Source organism: Buteo buteo, chromosome 16 (assembly GCF_964188355.1).
Source record: "Buteo buteo chromosome 16, bButBut1.hap1.1, whole genome shotgun sequence".
Taxonomy (NCBI): domain Eukaryota; kingdom Metazoa; phylum Chordata; class Aves; order Accipitriformes; family Accipitridae; genus Buteo; species Buteo buteo.
In genome coordinates, this window is record NC_134186.1 from 5,672,453 (window position 1) to 5,689,919 (window position 17,467).

The 17,467-nt window shown below is 52.8% G+C and overlaps 2 protein-coding genes across 4 annotated transcripts in view; one reads left to right on the forward strand and one right to left on the reverse strand.

The window, feature by feature from the left end:
- The window catches only part of PTPRU (protein tyrosine phosphatase receptor type U), a 77,550-nt gene that overhangs the window by 47,996 nt on the left and 12,087 nt on the right, over positions 1–17,467 (forward strand). For 2 of the 3 annotated variants that reach the window (XM_075047677.1, XM_075047679.1), the window contains exons 18-27: positions 734–810; positions 1,617–1,634; positions 2,506–2,542; positions 2,886–2,983; positions 3,079–3,195; positions 3,885–4,039; positions 5,557–5,692; positions 5,790–5,939; positions 6,089–6,262; positions 8,385–8,525. In XM_075047677.1, coding sequence (XP_074903778.1) covers positions 734–810; positions 1,617–1,634; positions 2,506–2,542; positions 2,886–2,983; positions 3,079–3,195; positions 3,885–4,039; positions 5,557–5,692; positions 5,790–5,939; positions 6,089–6,262; positions 8,385–8,525 — 1,103 coding nt within the window. The remainder of the gene's footprint in view (positions 1–733; positions 811–1,616; positions 1,635–2,505; positions 2,543–2,885; positions 2,984–3,078; positions 3,196–3,884; positions 4,040–5,556; positions 5,693–5,789; positions 5,940–6,088; positions 6,263–8,384; positions 8,526–17,467) is intronic. The other variant, XM_075047678.1, reaches the window with a different exon arrangement.
- LOC142040648 (uncharacterized) lies at positions 14,286–16,926 on the reverse strand. Its single transcript, XM_075048746.1, has 2 exons — positions 15,714–16,926; positions 14,286–15,052 (listed from the first exon to the last, which is right to left on the reverse strand). The coding sequence occupies exons 1-2, from the start codon at positions 16,230–16,232 to the stop codon at positions 14,411–14,413; spliced, it is 1,161 nt and encodes a 386-aa protein (XP_074904847.1). The 5' UTR covers positions 16,233–16,926; the 3' UTR covers positions 14,286–14,410.

Sequence of the window (17,467 nt, forward strand, 5' to 3'; positions counted from 1 at the left end):
GAAGGTCCCGGATAACCTGGAGTGTGTTTTCTTGAATGGACCTACGAGAAACTGCAGCCCTTCCCTAGGGAGCTTCTCATGTGGACATGCAGGATGAGACAAAGGGGTTAAATGATGAGTTTTTAGGACAGAAGATTGGGGAAGGGCTTGACCCCACCAGAGAGAGGATGCTCCTCACCAGCTCCCTCCAGTCAGCGTGGCATGGCCACCTTGCTCCCTGCTGCATCTCCTGTGACATTCCTGCAGGGATGGAGACACTGAGCCTGGTGCTTCAGGAGCTCTGGTGCTCTCCACCTTCCACGTCCTTTGTGCGCAGCTTCATCCCTTCTGCTCCAGCATTATCTGGGGCCCCAGGTGGACACCAAAGGTTGCAGAGAGCTTTCCACTCACCTCTCTGGGCTCTGGCCATCCTGGTGCCCTGCCAGGGCGGACGGCAGGGTGCTGGAGGGTGGGTGCCCTCTGTCTTTGGCAGGACTGGGTACAGTTCAGGGGGATGCCACGCTGAAAGCTGCTCGCCTGCATCCCTGCTGGTCTAAACCACCATCTTTGGAAAGACTTCCACCAGCTTATATTTATTGCTCCTGAATATGTCCCACCTGCCTGCGTTTTGCAGATTCCCAGTGCAAAATGATTGCAAAGGGTGCCTGGGAGCCCTGGGACCTGGTGGGTGAGGCACCATCCCCGTGCTTACCCACCCCAGGCCCTGATAGTCCCTTCTCCACTTGCTCTCCAGATGACCGTCACCGAGTGAAGCTGCACCCGCTGCTGGGTGATCCCAACTCAGATTACATCAACGCCAACTACATCGATGTAAGTGGGGATGGCGCCTGTCTCCGTGGGGGGGTCTGGGCTGGAACAGGAGCATCCTGTGGACCCTGTGGACTGTCAGGGTCTGTCCAGCAGTGCTTGGAGGAGCTTAGACAGCCCAGGATGGGCTGATCCGTGCATCCCTGAGACACGCCATGAAGAGCCTGCCTGATTTATTTATGCTCATCAGCAATTTCTGCTTGCTGTGTCTCTCCCTTCTCTGCTCCGCTCTGTCCTTCTTTTCTCATTCCCTCTCTCCTCCCCTTTTCCATCCTTTCTTCTCCCCTTGCCTGCTCTCGTGGCCATGGATCTCCCTCCTCCCTGAGTAGACGATACAGAGGTTGAGGGGGCTGAGGGACCAGCTGGAGGCTCACACTGGGATACCCCCTGATACTGGCAGTGCATGTGGGTCTGGGCAGAGCTCAGCCCTGGTGTCCTCGGAGAGTGATGTCCCCCAGGAGTGATGTTCCCTGTCACCTTCAGTGATGCTGAGAGCAGGGGAGGTGCAGGTAGGCTCTGTCGGGCACAGGGCTCGAGCATCTTCCTGGAAGCAGCAGCAAATCCCACTCTTCCCTCCTGCCCAGAGGACATCGCCTGTCAACGGTGGCCCGATGCCACCGTGATGGGTTCCCTGTGCCTGAGCAGCATCCACATGCCTGTCCCCTGTCCCCATGTGTCTTTTCTCCCCTGTGGCTCTCCATGACCCTCTCTGGGGCTGGTGCTCTAACCTGTGTCTTGAGCTGTGCCTCACTAATGTCTCTGTCTCTGATCTTTTTCTCTCAAACCTGTGTCCCAACGGGATCATTAAGATTCGGATTAACCGAGAAGTAAGTAGATGGTTCCTCTCTCCTCCCTTCTCTCTGCTCCCATCTCGTCCCAGGCATCATACTGGGCAGCGTGGCATTAAATAGCATTTGGGAGAGGCAGGCTGGGAAAATGTGTGGATAAACTTGCATTCGGTCCAGGGAAGGGGAAAGTGAGGTCTCCAAGGCACGTCCTCCCCAGGGTGATGGGGACCAGGGCCCGTGTGCTTGGAGGAGGGGTTGAATTCAACCCACAAAAATCCCCCGTGAAAGGACCTATGGTGGATGGAGAAGCTGCCATCACCTCCACGTATGTGACATGGTTGAACTCTGCTGGACCCATGGCCAAGGGGTGGGACACTGGGTCCCTGGTCCCTTTAGCAGTGGCCTCGCTGGGACATGCTCTTTGGGCTGGCACGTCCCTGTTAAGAGTTGGGAATGGTCCTAGTAAGGTGCTGGGATGAAGGAAGGGAACAGGACCGTCACCCACATCATGCGACTGCTGTGGGATGGGATATCATTAAAGGCACTCTTGCAGCAGGGTTTCCATGCTCGACAGTGATGCCAGTGGCGGCAGCAGGAGCTGGGGTCGAGCCGTTGGACCCCAGGATGCCTGTGGGGTGCTGCTGGGGATTTTGGTGCAGAACAGGCATAAGGGTTGGGGGTTACATGAGCTTTCTGTGGGATATGGGACATGCACCCCCCCAGGACAGGGTGCACTGGGTGCAGGGCTGAACCTCCTCCTGGAGCAGTGGGTAGCATCACAGCAGTGACCAGGACCTGGCCCAGTGGACCTGGGCAGTTGCCACCACTTGGGTGACCAGGAAATGTTTTATGGGGCTGTGCCCCAATGTGTCCCCCTCACTTGGGACTGACGTCTCTGCTTCCTTTGCAGGGCTACCACAGGTCCAACCACTTCATAGCCACACAAGGTGAGTCGCCTCCTTCCCCTGCCCTCTTGGCCAGTGGCTCAGCAGCTCCAGATATAGTAGCCGGGTTTCATCTCCGGTGGGATTTATCCTTGCGTGGGCAAGAAGGGGAGGGAATTGGGCCAGTCTGGGGACGAACGAGGTGGTAGCAATGTGGATCAGCTCCCACCCCTCCTGCTGCCCCATGGCACTGCACGTCCTTGGGGGAAAAGGGTGCTTAAAGTGCTGTGGGGGTGTTAGTGCCGCAGAGGTAGGAAGGGAAACGCAGTGGCATCGCGGTGCTGCCGTGGCTCGGTTCCACTGGTGCTGTCCGTCCATCCTTGGTGGCCTTTCCTCCATCCCACAGGGCCCAAGCAGGAGATGGTGTACGACTTCTGGCGCATGGTGTGGCAGGAGCACTGTTCCAGCATCGTGATGATAACCAAACTGGTGGAGGTGGGCCGGGTAAGGACCCCATCCCGTCCCTCTCCCTCTGTGCTCCGGCTCTGCCAGAAGCCTCCTCCACAGAGCCAAAACCCCATCCCATCCTCTCCTTCCAGGTGAAATGCTCCAAATACTGGCCGGATGACTCCGAGATGTATGGGGACATCAAGATCACCCTGGTGAAGTCAGAGACATTGGCCGAGTATGCCGTCCGCACCTTCGCTCTCGAGAGGGTATGGTCCTGCTCCTGCCAGCCGTGACTTGCCTGACCCTGCCCTCACAGGGAGAGAACCGACCACCTTGGGCATCTCTAACCATCACTAGATTGGCATTTATCAATAGCCTATTTATTTACCCCAACATGGGGCTTTCACCCCCAGTTGAGGTCCAACTTCTGAATCCTGGGGAAGCTGGTAGCTTCTTCCTTTGCCTTTTCCCCGGCTCTGTGCCCTCCGCTGGGGCAAGCAGCTCAGCCCTGCTTTGGTTTCGGCAGTGAGCGAGTATTTAATTTCCGTGCAAGCACCGTGTAATTGCGACAGAGGTGAAGGATGCTTTTTCTCCTCCGGGCTGAAGCGCAGGTTATGTGGCCATTACTCTCCAGCATGGTACCTGGGGATGGAGCCGGTGCAATTTACCCCTTAATCTACAGGAATGTGAAATTACTGTCTAGTTATAGGGCAGGTAGCAAAGATGCTCATGACCCACGGCTGCTGCCGCCACCTTCTCTTCCTCCTCGGCTGGTTTTTAACCCTCTTGCAGCTGTGGAGGAGGGAGCTGTGGGGCTGTCGAAGCGGCCAACCGCTGTGTGGTCCATCTGACTGGATGCTGAGCTGGCAAAAATCATGGATCCCAAGAAAATTAGGTATTTGGGTGGCTTTGCCCTCCCCATGCAGCCTCGCTCCATCTTGCTCTTCCCTTGCAGCGGGGCTACTCAGCCCGGCACGAGGTGAAGCAGTTCCATTTCACGTCGTGGCCCGAGCACGGCGTCCCCTACCACGCCACGGGGCTGCTGGCCTTCATCCGCAGGGTGAAGGCATCCACACCGCCCGATGCTGGCCCCATTGTCATCCACTGCAGGTACGTGTGTGGCTGTGGGGCAGAGCCAGCTGTGGGGGGAGCATCCCCCTCCAGGATGGGGTCTGGGGGGTATGGATGGCCCCGGGAGGCAGCACGCTGTGTCTTAGGTGGGTGCTCAGCCTCTGGCTCTGAATGATGCTAAAAGCTCTGAATGATGCTAAAATACTCAGCGTATAAATTGGGTTTGTAACGAGGAATGGCTGAGGTGGGGAAGACACTGGGGCTGATGGTGTGGGGTTGGATGTCTCTCTATGATGGCATCCAGCTGTACAATGTCACCACTGGGCTGGTGGCAGCAGGGATGGGGGGGCTGCAGGTGGTCCAGGGGGACAGGAGGGAGCAACACATTTTGGGGGCTGCCCCAGCACCCGTTATTGATGACACAGCTCTGTCCCTCTGGGCAAGGGTGGCATGGGGGGACGGGCAGCTCAACCGCTGCCAACGGCAATGTCACGATGTTGGGTCTGGCCTAAGGGAGAGGGTTCAGGCGGGGGGCAGCAGGACAGCCCCGTTCCTGGGGTACCCACAGTGCTGTCCCCACAGGGCTCAGCCACCGGGACACCGGAGCTGGGATGAGACTGGTGGCATATCTCAGCAGGAGTGGTGGCTTTCTGTCCCCTGAGCAGGCATCCCCACAGGATGGGTTAATGGCCCAGAGTGCTGGGCAAACAAGGAGGAGCTGATGAGTAGGAGGGATTTTTTTTTATTTGATTTCTTCCTGTCAATTGCCTCATCAGTATTCATTCACCGGCAACAGTGAGTGTGATTAGTACCCGTAGCCTGTAATCACTGATAATGACGACGAGTGATTCATCAGCCCCAGAAATTAGTATTTCACTGGAAAAGACTTTGTAGGAAAGGAGCGGGCGGGGGGGGGGGGGGGGAATCGGTTGTGTTCCCGACGTGTCACGGAGGGGTCGCAGCATCAGTAGATCTTTGGCTGTGAGTCCAACCATGCCAGGATTTGGGATATCACTGCTGCTGGGGCATCTGGTTCCAGGCATCCTGCTGGGCTGAGCCTTGACCCAGGGGTCTCCCCTGGGGGAACTCGGACCCCCTCTGTGCCAGGGGTACCTCCCTGCGCTCTCAGGGCTTGGTGCTGAGCATCCTCCTCTGCCCTTTTGGGATGGGATCCCAGAGGACTGTCGGCACTCAGATGGTTTAGCTGCCCGTTTTGTTGCCAAAAGCATGTGTTTTGCTATCTTAAAGTGAAAATGAACCTTAGACATGGGTGCCCACCCTCCCACCTGCAGCCTGACCATCACACAGCCCCCAGGCTGCTGCAGTGGTGTGTTTGGGTGGGTGGTTTAAGGCAAAACTGGGCTGTGGTTATGGAGGCATGCAAGGTCCTGGCAGCCCTGCCTGGACCCCAGCTGCCCCCACATTCACGGGCAGGGACTGTACGTCAAGCCCTCACCCACACAGACCTTGCTCCGTGCCTGCCGGCGTCTCGGGCTGCATGTGGATGCTGTGCAGACTGGGAATGTGTTTGCTGTGTTTTCTTCCTCCATCCCCAGTGCTGGCACGGGGAGAACTGGCTGCTACATCGTCCTGGACGTTATGTTGGATATGGCTGAGTGCGAGGGCGTTGTGGACATCTACAACTGCGTGAAGACCCTGTGCTCGCGGAGGATCAACATGATACAGACGGAGGTGAGTGGGCATTGGGGACAGCTGGGGACACGTGGGGCTGCTGTCGCCGGCAGGTTGCAGAGGCTCAGCCCTTTCCCCTTTCCTCCCCCCCCGAAAGGAGCAGTACGTCTTCATCCATGACGCCATCCTGGAAGCCTGCCTGTGTGGGGAGACCAGCATCCCTGCCAGCGAGTTCAAGCCCACCTACAAGGAGATGGTGAGGATAGAGCCGCAGAGCAACTCCTCGCAGCTGCGGGAGGAGTTCCAGGTGAGTGGCCCCAAAACCTGTGTCCCCTCCCTGCAACACCCCCTTGCTCCTCACCCTCCTGGGGACCAGCAGGCTCTGACGAGCAGCAGCCAGGGGTTTTGGCCCCGGTGTAGGCAGGAAAGGAGCTAAAGGAGCACGTGTACTTGCAGACCCTGAACTCGGTGACACCCCACCTGGATGTGGAGGAGTGCAGCATCGCCCTCCTGCCCCGCAACCGGGAGAGGAACCGCAGCATGGACGTCCTGCCGCCCGACCGATGCCTTCCCTTCCTCATCTCCGTGGACGGAGACAGCAACAACTACATCAACGCGGCCTTAACTGATGTGAGCGTGCTGCGGGGAGGGAGGGGGCCGGTTCAGGTTGTCTCGGGCAGCTTTTAAAGGCAAAAACCTCGCTCGGTTTGAATTTATGGCCTCATTTTGCACAAGGGCATGAACGCACGTGGCAGCTGTGTGTGGGGGGAGGAAGGGCTGGGACCAGCGTAGCAGGGTCTTTCACCCCTTCTTTTGTGTAGCCGCATCTTGCTTGTCTTGAAAGAGCTTTTTGCCTGCTCTTGCAAGCTGCACACAAAGGATCTTCCTTTATTTCCTAGCAAAATGGAGCACAGGAGGGAGAGGAAGCTCTGGGAAGGGTTGGTTGGTAGCATTAAACCCCTGCTGTGCATCCTCCTGCCCATCCTTCTGGTGGAATTCAGGGGGCTCTACTCCCAGAGCTGCTGTGCATCCCCCCCCGGTGCAGTCAGAAAGGACACCCATAATGGCAAAGCTATTTCTTACCTGCTGATGACCGTAAAGCAGAGCAGAGAGGAATGCACAGGCTCCAAGCCCGCACCGAGTGATTGGGTCATTTATCACCAAAACCACTTTCTTCTACCTGAAACGAGCCAGGGTGCTTTGCACGGGCAGTGCTGAGCCCTGCTGCACCCCAGGCACCTTCCCCGAACCCTCCTGGTCACAGCTGAGCACTGGCAGCAGGCTGAGCCCTTCATTTTTCACCCCACGGGTGATTTATCACAGCGCATCTTTGTGCAGATCTCATCTCCCTGATACCTGCTCTCGCAGCAAAAAGCAGTTTGTAAAGCGGAGGTGCCTGCTGGTGGCTGGAGAGCAGCACCCATTGGGCTGCAGGCTTTGGCTACTGTGGGATGGGAGCTTTGTTTTCAGCTTGTTTGGTGTTTGCATATCCATTTAATTTTTATACATCACTGAGCCTCCCTTAATCTCTGCTACAGGGTCAGAGAATAAAAATTTTTTTATAGACAGAAAAAGCCCTTTGGATGAAATTCTCGCTGAAGGGATAAAACCCATTTCCCTATTTGGGGGGAAAAAAAAAAAAGTCTCATTTTCTTTAAGTGCCAAAGTGGTTTGCTCAGTTCAGTCTGTCCATCTGTCAGATTAGATTGGTCTGTGCTGCCCATCACCGGTGCTGAGCTCTGTGCTGGTGCCGGCAGCAGGCTGGCAGAGCTGCGCTCTGCTCTGTGCCGGCTGCCGTCATTTACACCGGTGCCAAAGGATTGTGGGTGCCAAGGCAAGCCTGGTCAACACCTGATGAAATCTCCCTCACCTTGTTGCTGTTGTCGCCCTCCTCGAGGGCAGAAAGGTCTCACTGAGAGCCGGGGATCTCACTGCCACCCCATGGACAGGACACGGGAAAGGTTCAATAAAAGCTTTGCCATGAGCTAAATGAGGAGGTTTTGCAGCAGCCAGAGGACTCCTCGTTAGTGGAGAGCTGTGCTAATTCGTGGGCAAAGAACATTTTCTGCTCTGTTCATGTATCTGAGGAGGCTTGAGCTAAAGTGTGTTGATTTAAAAGTCTGATTAATGCAGTGCCGAGCCCGGCCATGGGCTCCCCTTCCCTTGGCAAGCCGGCATCAGGATGACCAAGGGGACAAATCTCGTTTGAAGAGTGAATGAGAAGTACAACCAATTCCCGCCCCCCTCCTTCTTGCAGTCTCCAGGGGCCTTTCAGTTGGGTTTCCTTTCCTGCCCCTAAAGACCATTGAGCCCGATGCCTCTCTGCTGCTCTCAGTGCCCAGAGGTGTTGGGGCACTGTGGGGGTGATGCCGTGGGTGACGCTTTTGCTCAGGACTGGGGTGCAGAGCTGAGGGCTGGGACCATCTGGCAGGCACAACTTCTGCTTGTTCTTGGCTCAAAGGTGACTGTTTTCCCCAGTTATTTTTGTGAAACACCCTTCCCTGCGAGAGCTGAGAGCAGAAAGTGGGTGCTTTCATCCCCACCAAGGGCAGGGATCACTGAGACCTATTTTTATAGCATGTCCCCAGCACCAGTGCATGGAGGGACCGAGGCCGTGCCAAGGATGCCAGCTCTGGATAAGATGGCTTTGGTGGCACTCATCTTCTGGTTGCATTGGTTTTTCGGGGTGTGACAGCAGCGGCTTCAGCGCCGCCACCATGTCCTTAATGACGCTGGTCTTCCCTCTCTGCAGAGCTACACCAAGAGCGCTGCCTTCATCGTCACCCTGCACCCGCTGCAGAACACCACCACCGACTTCTGGCGGTTGGTGTACGACTACGGCTGCACCTCCATCGTCATGCTCAACCAGCTCAACCAGTCCAACTCTGCCTGGGTGAGTGCTGCCGCCCTGGGGACCACGCCGGCCCCGCAGTTGGCCTTGTCCTGCTCTGTCCCCACCGCCTTGGCAGCACCACGGCCTCTGCCTTGCTCACTCAGCTCCTTCTCCTCTGCGAGGGGAGACAGGACTGGCTGCAGCACCCAGGATTTATCCCCTCTAAGCACAGGACTGGCCAGCTGGAGCCAAAAATGCATTCAGCAGCAAACCAGCCTGGCTTTGTTGTGTTGGTGTTGTGTTGGTGTTGCTTTACCGTACCATAATCTTTGTGGATGCCCCAGGGAGATACAAGGTTAATGACGAGTATAACCTTGTCATCATAAATAACTGAGTTTTATCCTCCTTTTACAAAGGGGAAACTGAGGCACGGGGCATTTCGCGCTTTCATCTTCCAAGGGCACTGGTGGCTTGTGAATGCTGCTTTATAAATCAGCCTGCTGCAAAGCAGCTGTCCCGTGTGTTTTACGGTGTGATGGGATGTACAGATCTGCCATACTGGAGGGGAGGTGTCCCCTGTCACCTGGGGGAGAGGGGACAGAAGCCGGGGAGCAGGCAGCCATGCTCAGCCTTGCCTTGCTTTGCTCTCCCAGTGCACTGCTCCCCGGGGAGATGCCTGGAGTGCTCTTGCTGCCACCAGAGCGGGTGTAGAAGTCCGCTACAGGTCTGTAATGTTAATTCAATGAGGAAACTTATTAGATTTTTACATAAAATTAGCATTATAGACTCTTAATGGATGTCTGGAGAAGACTTCATTAGCTGGCTTATTTCACAAGTTGAGATCAGATACTCGCTGTAAATGACCCGAAACGGCAGTTGTACCATTCGTTGCAGGGATGCAGATGGATGTGGTACCGACTGGTGGGTAAATACACTGGTATTTATTTATATATAAGAATATACTGGACACGCGCAGAACTATGGAGTGCGCCCGTATGTCCCTCTGTGCTGAACTAATGCCATGTGCTCCAAAGGACCTTTGCATGGGGTGACATGAAGCAGACCCGGCGCATCGAGGGATGTCCTGGGATGGTCTCTTGCCTTGTGGAGGTTTGCTGGGAAAGGAGGCAGAGCTGGCCCCGAAGAGCTTCCCAGCTCGTACGCTCACTCAGAGGAGTCACTCCTAGATCAGGCTCATGTTTAATGAAGCAATCTGCCCATGGGCATGCAGAAATGAGCAGGTTTGTGTGACTGGGGTTGTTGGAGAGGCCCCTTCCAGCACCAGCAGCTGAGACTGTTTTGACTATCTAGAACTTGGTGATGGTGATGAAAGGGTTGATTGTTTATGGGTAAGAATCGGGGGAAAGGCCAATAAGGCAGATATCATAGTGGGAGTCTGTTATAGACCACCCAACCAGGATGAAGAGACAGATGAAATATTCCATAAGCAGCTAGAAGAAGTCCTATGATTGGGAGACCTCGTTCTCATGGGGGACTTCAACTTACCAGATGTCTGCTGGAAATACAATACAGCAGAGAGGAAACAGTCAGGGAGGTTCCTGGAATGTGTGGAAGATAACTTCCTGACACCATTGATGAGTGAGCCAACTAGTGAAGGGGCCCAGCTGGACCTGTTGTTTGTGAACAGAGAAGGACTTGTGGGTGATGTGATGGTTGGAGGCCATCTTGGGCATAGTGATCATGAAATGATAGAGTTTTTGATTCTTGGAGAATTAAGAAGGGGAGTCAGCAGAACTGCTACCTTGCACTACTGGAGGGCAGACTTTGGCCTGTTTAGGAGACTGGTTGACAGAGTCCCAGGGCAAAGGAGTCCAGAAAGGCTGGACATTCTTCAAGTAGGAAATCTTCAAGATGCAGGAACAGGCTTTCCTTATGTGTCAAAAGACGAGCTGGTGGGGAGGAAAACCGGCCTGGCTGAACAGAGAGCTTTGGCTGGAACTCAAGGGGAAAAAAAGAGAGATTATGACCTTTAGAAGAAGGAGCAGGCAACTCAGGAGGACTACAAAGATGTCGTGAGGTTATGCAGGGAGAAAATTAGAAGGGACAAAGCCCAGCTAGAACTTAATCTCACTACTGTGGTAAAAGACAATAAAAAGTGTTTCTGTAAATACATTAACAAAAAAAGGCGGGCTAAGGAGAATCTCCATCCTTCGCTGGATACAGGGGGAAACATAGTGACCAAGGATGAGGAAAAGGCTGAGGTACTTAATGCCTTCTTTGCCTCAGTCTTTAATAGTAAGACCAGTTGTTCTCAGGGTACCCAGCCCCCTGAGCTGGAAAACAGGGATGGGGAGCAGAATGAAGCCCCCATAATCCAAGGGGAATTGGTTAGTGACCTGCTACATCGCTTAGACACACACACAGGTCTCTGGGGCCGGATGGGATCCACCCAAGGGTACCAAGGGAGCTGGCAGAAGAGCTCACTGATCCACTCTCCATCATTTATCAGCAGTCCTGGCTAAATGGGGAGGTCCCAGTTGACTGGAGGTTAGCAAATGTGACATCCACCTACAAGAAGGGCTGGAAGGAGGATCCGGGGAACTACAGGCTTCTCAGCCTGACCTCGGTGCCGGGGAAGGTTATGAAGCAGATCATGTTGAGTGCCATCACGTGGTGCATACAGGACAATCAGGTGATCAGGCCCAGTCAGCATGGGTTTACGAAAGGCAGGTCCTGCTTGACCAACCTGATCTCCTTCTATGACAAGGTGACTTGCTTAGTGGATGAGGGGAAGGCTGTGGATATTGTCTACCTAGACTTTAGTAAAGTCCTTGACATGGTTTCCTACAGCATTCTCCTGGAGAAACTGGCTGCTCATGTCTTGGACAGGCGTACTCTTCACTGGGTAAAAAAATGTCTGGATGGCCGAGCGCAAAGAGTGGTGGAGAATGGAGTTAAATCCAGTTGGCGGCCAGTCAAAAGTGGTGTTCCCCAGGGCTCAGTATTGGGGCCAGTTCTGTTTAATATCTTTATCAGCGAACTGAACAAGGGGATCAAGCGCACCCTCAGTGAGTTTGCAGATGACACCAAGTTGTGCAGGAGAGTTGATCTGCTTCAGGGTAGGAAGGCTCTACAGAGCTGGAGCATGTCCAAAGAAGAGCAATGAAGCTGGTGCAGGGTCTGGAGAACAAGTCCTGTCAGGAGCGGCTGAGGGAACTGGGGTTGTTCAGCCTGGAGAAAAGGAGGCTGAGGGGAGACCTGATCGCTCTCTACAACTCCCTGAAAGGAGGGTGTAGTGAGGTGGGGGTCGGTCTCTTTTCCCAAGTAACAAGCGATAGGACGAGAGGAAATGGCCTCAAGTTGTGCCAGGGGCGGTTTACATTGAATATTAGGAAAAATTTCTTCACCGAAAGGGTTGTCAAGCATTGGAACAGGCCGCCCAGGGAGGCGGTTGAGTCACCATCCCTGGAGGTATTTAAAAGATGTGTGGATGTGGCACTTAGGGACATGGTTTAGTGGTGGACTTGGCAGCGTTAGGCTTACAGTTGGCCTCGATGATCTTAAAGGTCTTTTCCAACCTAAATGATTCAATGATTCTGTGACAATCAGTGCAATAGCTGGACTGTGGCTGAGGGTCTTGCGGGGGAAGGGAAGGTCCATCTTACCATTGCTGTCTGCTATTTAAGAGGTTTTTTTGATGGCACGCTCCTATCAGTAAACAACTTTTGAGCATACCCCCTCCCCAAATATGTGTACTTATTTATTTATAAATCATATGTATGTTCTCCTGTACTAATTAGGAACCCTGTAAGACATACACAAACAGTAGAAATTTAAAAAGTAGGCGATAAAGATGAACAATATTTGAAAACATTTTTTAATTTTACTGTATTAATGGTACAACCCCCCCCTTTTTCTCTTGCTAAAGAAATACTATTAATAATAACAATATTTTATAGTGAGGGTTCTGTGATTGCCTACGCCTCATTAGTTTTGATAATCTTGGTTTAGCGCATTGTGATACAGCCATCCGAAGGGCTGGTTCTAAGTCCAGTTTATTCTGATACTTGGTTTTAATGACTCTCACTGCTGAAAAAAAATTCATGACACGGATGTGTAGCTGCAAATGGAAGAAGTGCATTGTTGGCTGCGTTTATTAAACCACAATACTTGTTTTTCAATCCACCCACTGCTTAGGCAAAGGGTTTTCTTGGCTCTTAAATGTCCATCTTCCCTGGTGTCAGCCAGTTGTGCTCGCAAACTGACTGGAAGGTGTTGCATTTTGGGGTTTTTAGCAAATGCTCTCTCCGTAGCATGCGTTTCTTTCAAAAAGCAGTTACTTCCTCCCTCGTCATTGAAATGGCCCATTCACCTTGAAGGGGCAACTTAAGTGTGTTTATTTTTTGGACAATACCTGCTAGGTAGCATACTACTGACAGCAGCTGGTCATCAGCAAGTTTGCAATGCTTGTCTTTTTGTCAAATAAAACTCCTTTGAGTTCGACAGGTCTTTTAAGCCCTTTGCCATGAGATAAGCAGCAAATCTCCATGTGGTAGGAGAGATTTTCATGGTTGCTCCCCGTCTCATTCCAATGTATTGTAAAGAAGTCATTTGCTGTTGAGAATATACCATCTCTGAATGACAATATATAAAATGAAAATAAATATTTCCTTCTGGCATCCTGATGGATTGTCATGCATACCCCACTTTGGAGACCGCTGGCTTCGAAAACCAAAGTGAGGAATGATCTGGGTGTCTCTGCTGAAGACTGTGTTACAAGCCCAGAAGTCTTCAACACCTGGTTTGGTACAAGTGACATCCCCCTCTCTGGATTAGCATTTTTAACAGTCATGACTTCGTTGGGTATGTTTCCGTCTGTGAACCTTGCTCGAGCTACTGTTCCTACTTTGATCTGCTTCTCAGTGACTTTGTGCAGACCTGGAAAGCTCTCAGATGCTATTGAAGATCTCTGATTTCTGTAACCCAAGCCACCGATTCAGCAATACTGATTTTAAAGTCATCAGGACAGGGCATGAGATGAAATACATTTGTCTGCTGCTTTTCCCGGTGCCAGTTGAATTGACTGTTGTCCTCTTTGTCTGGTGTACGGACGCTTAACTTGGGAGGTGGAATCACATACTCCGCTCTGTTACCTTGGGACCTAATTTAGGGAATCTTTCCATGATTGGACTGTGCTGTGCAGTGCGGCCTGTTTACTGTGAACCTGTGAACTCGTGATCTAATTTCTTATGAACACTGTGTTTTTTTGTTTTTTTGTTTTTTGCATAAATGGCTGTGCAGTGTGGAGCATCTTCCACACCCAGTGCTACAGGTCTGCTCTCACCAAAATCTGAAATTTTCTGTTCTGTGGAAAGGAAGGGGACCATGATATAGCTTCTTGTTTAAATGCTTTGGTTAAAGCCTCTTCTCTGAAGGAAGCCTTAGTAAATGCTGATGGGAGAGGTTCTTGCTCCAGTAAGTCCAAGCTGTGATTCCTGTAGGGCCAATTTATTGCTTTGCCAGCTGCAATGCTGTAGTTGTCCCCAGATGGGATGTAGGATGGGCAGGAGAAGCCCAAGCCTGCTCCCTGCAGCCCCACCGCCCCTGGCCCCTGGTCTGAGCTGGGGGAGGAAGGGGCATGGACTCCCCAAGAGCTAGGAGGGATTGGTTTGGTTCGAGTGGCCCTGGGTGCTGGTGCAGCTCCTGGAGCAGCCCCAGGCTGGCCTTTTGCTGGCTTTTGCTGAGTGCAGGGCTAGTGCCTGGGGCCTTTGGCTTTTGCGGGCTGGAGCCAAACCCTTCACGTCCCTGAAGGCAACCCCCCGCCCCGGGTGTCGAGACAGTGACTGTGAGACTGCAGAGGCAGGACAAGGCAACTTGAAAAGATTTATTATTGAGAACAGCAAACAATTTGCTGTTACTTATTCCTATACTAATGGATTTCTACCTCTATGACGCTTACTTGCTACCGAAGGTCTCTGCTCTTTCTAGTCCAGCCCCTGCTGAGGTCCAACCCCGTCGCCGGCAGCTGCGGTGTTTGGTCCGCAGGTGCAGGTCGGGCAGTGGCGGTGGGTTGGAGCTTGGCCGCGCAGTGGCCCTGGCACGGGAACGGCAGATGGTGCTGCCAGTGTGGTCATCGCAAACCATGGAGCGCAGAATGGAGGCATGCCAGCCCCGGGGACCTGCATAACAACTAATTTTGGCTGCCCAGATGGAAATGCGGGGAGTCCCATGGCTAGGGTGAAGGGACTGTTTGGGGCAGGAGGTGTGACACGGTGTGGTGAAGCCATGGATGGAGCAGGAGCCGCCTCCTGGATGCCAGCGGGGCTGTGGCTGCAGTGCCGTTTTGGTGGGGAGGGACCGGCACTGCCCGTCTGGGCGGTTGTGTCAGCCCATGGCTCGGTTGGTGTGGAGCTGGTGGTTGCAGATGTCTGGGTGTCATTCTCCTCCTCCGCAGCTCCTACCGCTGGCTGAGCAGAAGGTCGTCTTCTTCTCGGGTGGTCATCCTTCAAGTTGGGGCCCAGTGGGGATGCGGCAGGGGCTCTCTTTCTTTCACCAGCACTTTGCGTGCACATCCAGAGGAGGTTAGGGCAATCTCTCTTAAAAAAGGGGTTGTAGTAGAAGAGCAGCTACAAAACGCAAAGGAGAGGAGTTAGTTGCCATCATTGCAAGGAGGAGGAAGACAGAGATCTGATAACTAAGCATCTGCATCAGCAAAAACAAACATGGGTATTAAAAAGGACCCTCTGGGGCATTTTGAACCTCAAGTTTCAGCTGAATAAAATGTTAGGATAGGGTTCTGTTAAGTAATAACCACCCTTGTGTTTTTGGCATTTGGGAGCAGAGAAATGTAGGGTTTTCAAAAGTCTAAAAACTGATTGGAGAAATGCAAGTACCACTAGTTTTCAGGCACCCCAGAGTGGAATGGACATGTGGGGAATAATGTGATGCTGCCGGGTATCTTGTCAGCATTCAGCAGGTGCCACAAAAAGATTTAAATTTTTGGTGCAGCCAGATACGGCACAAACACAAAGAAAGCACAATATGATGGGCTGATCTTTCCATTTCACAGATTCGAAGTAAGCAGAAATAACCAAAATCTTATTTTGTCAGCATTTCTGCTCCTCTGAAATCGTGCATTGAGAATTCCTGAAAATGACCTGCGAGACACAGTCAGGCCATTTGCTCCCATCCCCATCTCCTACCTTGTAAAGGCTTATTTTATCTGAATGTGAACCTCTCCCCAAGAATGTCCTGAAGGTTCTTTCATGTGCGGAGGAACCAACATACCTTGCCTAGAGCAGAACCTGCAGCTGCTACTGCTCGCAGCTCCTCGATGGAGGCAGATATGAGAGAATCCCCTTCCATTTTGCAGAATCCATGGAGGTTAAGTTGGAAAATGAAGCCTCTCATGGACTTGGTTTTAAAGATCTTCAGGGGTCCCCTCCTCCCCAGCACTTCCCTTCTGAAGAGTTTTTCTGCAATCACGATGCAGTTTCCATCATCACCCCACCAGATTGACTGGAAGTGATGGCTGCTGACGATCTTCCAGAGCTTCTTGAGGAAGGAGCAGGCTGAAGACTGGTTGGTGTTGGCAGAGCTCTCCTCTGAGAAAAAAACCCACATGATGGAGGTCCAGGGTTCATCAGGCAAAGCTTGAAAAGTGTTTTCTTCTCCAAGAGGTCCAGTGGCATCATCCCAGGATGTTCCCGTACCACCTCCTGGGTGGTCAGGAGAAGCTGAAGCCACCCACCAGTCTGGCTCCTCTGGGTCAGAAGCACAGGATGTCTCTGGTGAAGGTGGCTCCATTTTAGCTTTTTTTTTTTTCACAGCTTGGCCACAACTTCCAGCGTGACCCTTTCCCCGACCAGCCAGGCTCTGTCCTGCCGGTCAGCAGGATGAAGGGCCCTGGCGCAAGCTGCCTGGGAAGTTCTCCAGCGTCACGGTGACACTTGTGTTGCATCACAGTGACATCACAGCATGGCACCCGTCTTGTGGCAACAGGAAGTGGAAGACAGAAGAAATTGCTAGAAAGCCCTGTTTTCTGTTCATGGAGAGAGCTGTTTTGAGCCAAGAGGTGAATCCAACTGTATTTGCATTTGGTGTGTCCTGCTAGGGCAGTGCTGCGTCCCATTGCCTCTGGGAGATGGTGCCCAGGGAGGGATGGAGAAGGCTGCAGCATTGGGCATCAAAGTGCCCCAGACCTGAAGTTTTTCCCTTGGGCACTTCCCGCTGTGCAGAAATGCCTGTCCCTTCTTCTCTGGAATAAACCCCGCTCTGTGATTTCAGTAGTGCTGCTTCTGTCGTGGCTGTCTGTGTACCCAGGTGATGCTCTCAGCTTTCAGCAGGCTCCCCGTGCTGCTCCGTAGGATGAACTAGAAGTGAAATGCCACCTAAATATACTCTGCAATTGAAATAAACTGGTGCTCTGTACCCCTGCCCCTCTCTGGATTTGGGTTCCTCTGCTTTTCTTTGTTATAGAACCTTTAGAAACCAAACCAGGAAACTCAAAATGATGTTCTCTCAAACTTTTGTCAAGCTATCAACCTGGTCCTCTGAGTTGGAGGATCACGACTGTGGGAACAGTGACTTTCCATTTGTGGACAGTGACATTGTAAGGGACCAGCTGCGTCAGCTGAATGTTCCTACGTCCGTAGGGCCTGATGGGCTTCATCCCAGCGTACTGAAGGAGCTAGTACAAGTACCCAGGAGCTCGTACAAGTACCGTACCAAGTGTGTTGGCTTTACTGAAGTTTGTCACGCAAACGTGACCATACAAAAACAGGAATAAGGACAATGGTTTTAAGTGTGGTCTGTGGCCCGTGAGACAGTGATAAGCCATTCGTGGACTGCTCAGGAGGTGCTCTGAGCAGAGCGATGAAGGGTGTTTTCAGCTGAAAATGTGAGCAAGTGAGTTCTTGTGGTGGCTGTTGCCTCTCTGTGCCTCTGCGAGTCCGGAGCAGAAGGTGTCAGTGCAGACCCAGCACCCAAGGGTGGCTCTGGCATGGTCAGGCAGGCTCTCCAGTCCCGGCGTGAGGACAGGG

Bases quoted from the DNA above. Each gene is read 5' to 3' on its own strand.
- LOC142040648 (XM_075048746.1), bottom strand. From the start codon at position 16,232: ATGGAGCCACCTTCACCAGAGACATCCTGTGCTTCTGACCCAGAGGAG. The intron at 15,053-15,713 runs GTATGTTGGTTC...TGCGTTTTGTAG, and splicing joins CAGGTTCTGCTCTAGGCAAG to CTGCTCTTCTACTACAACCC.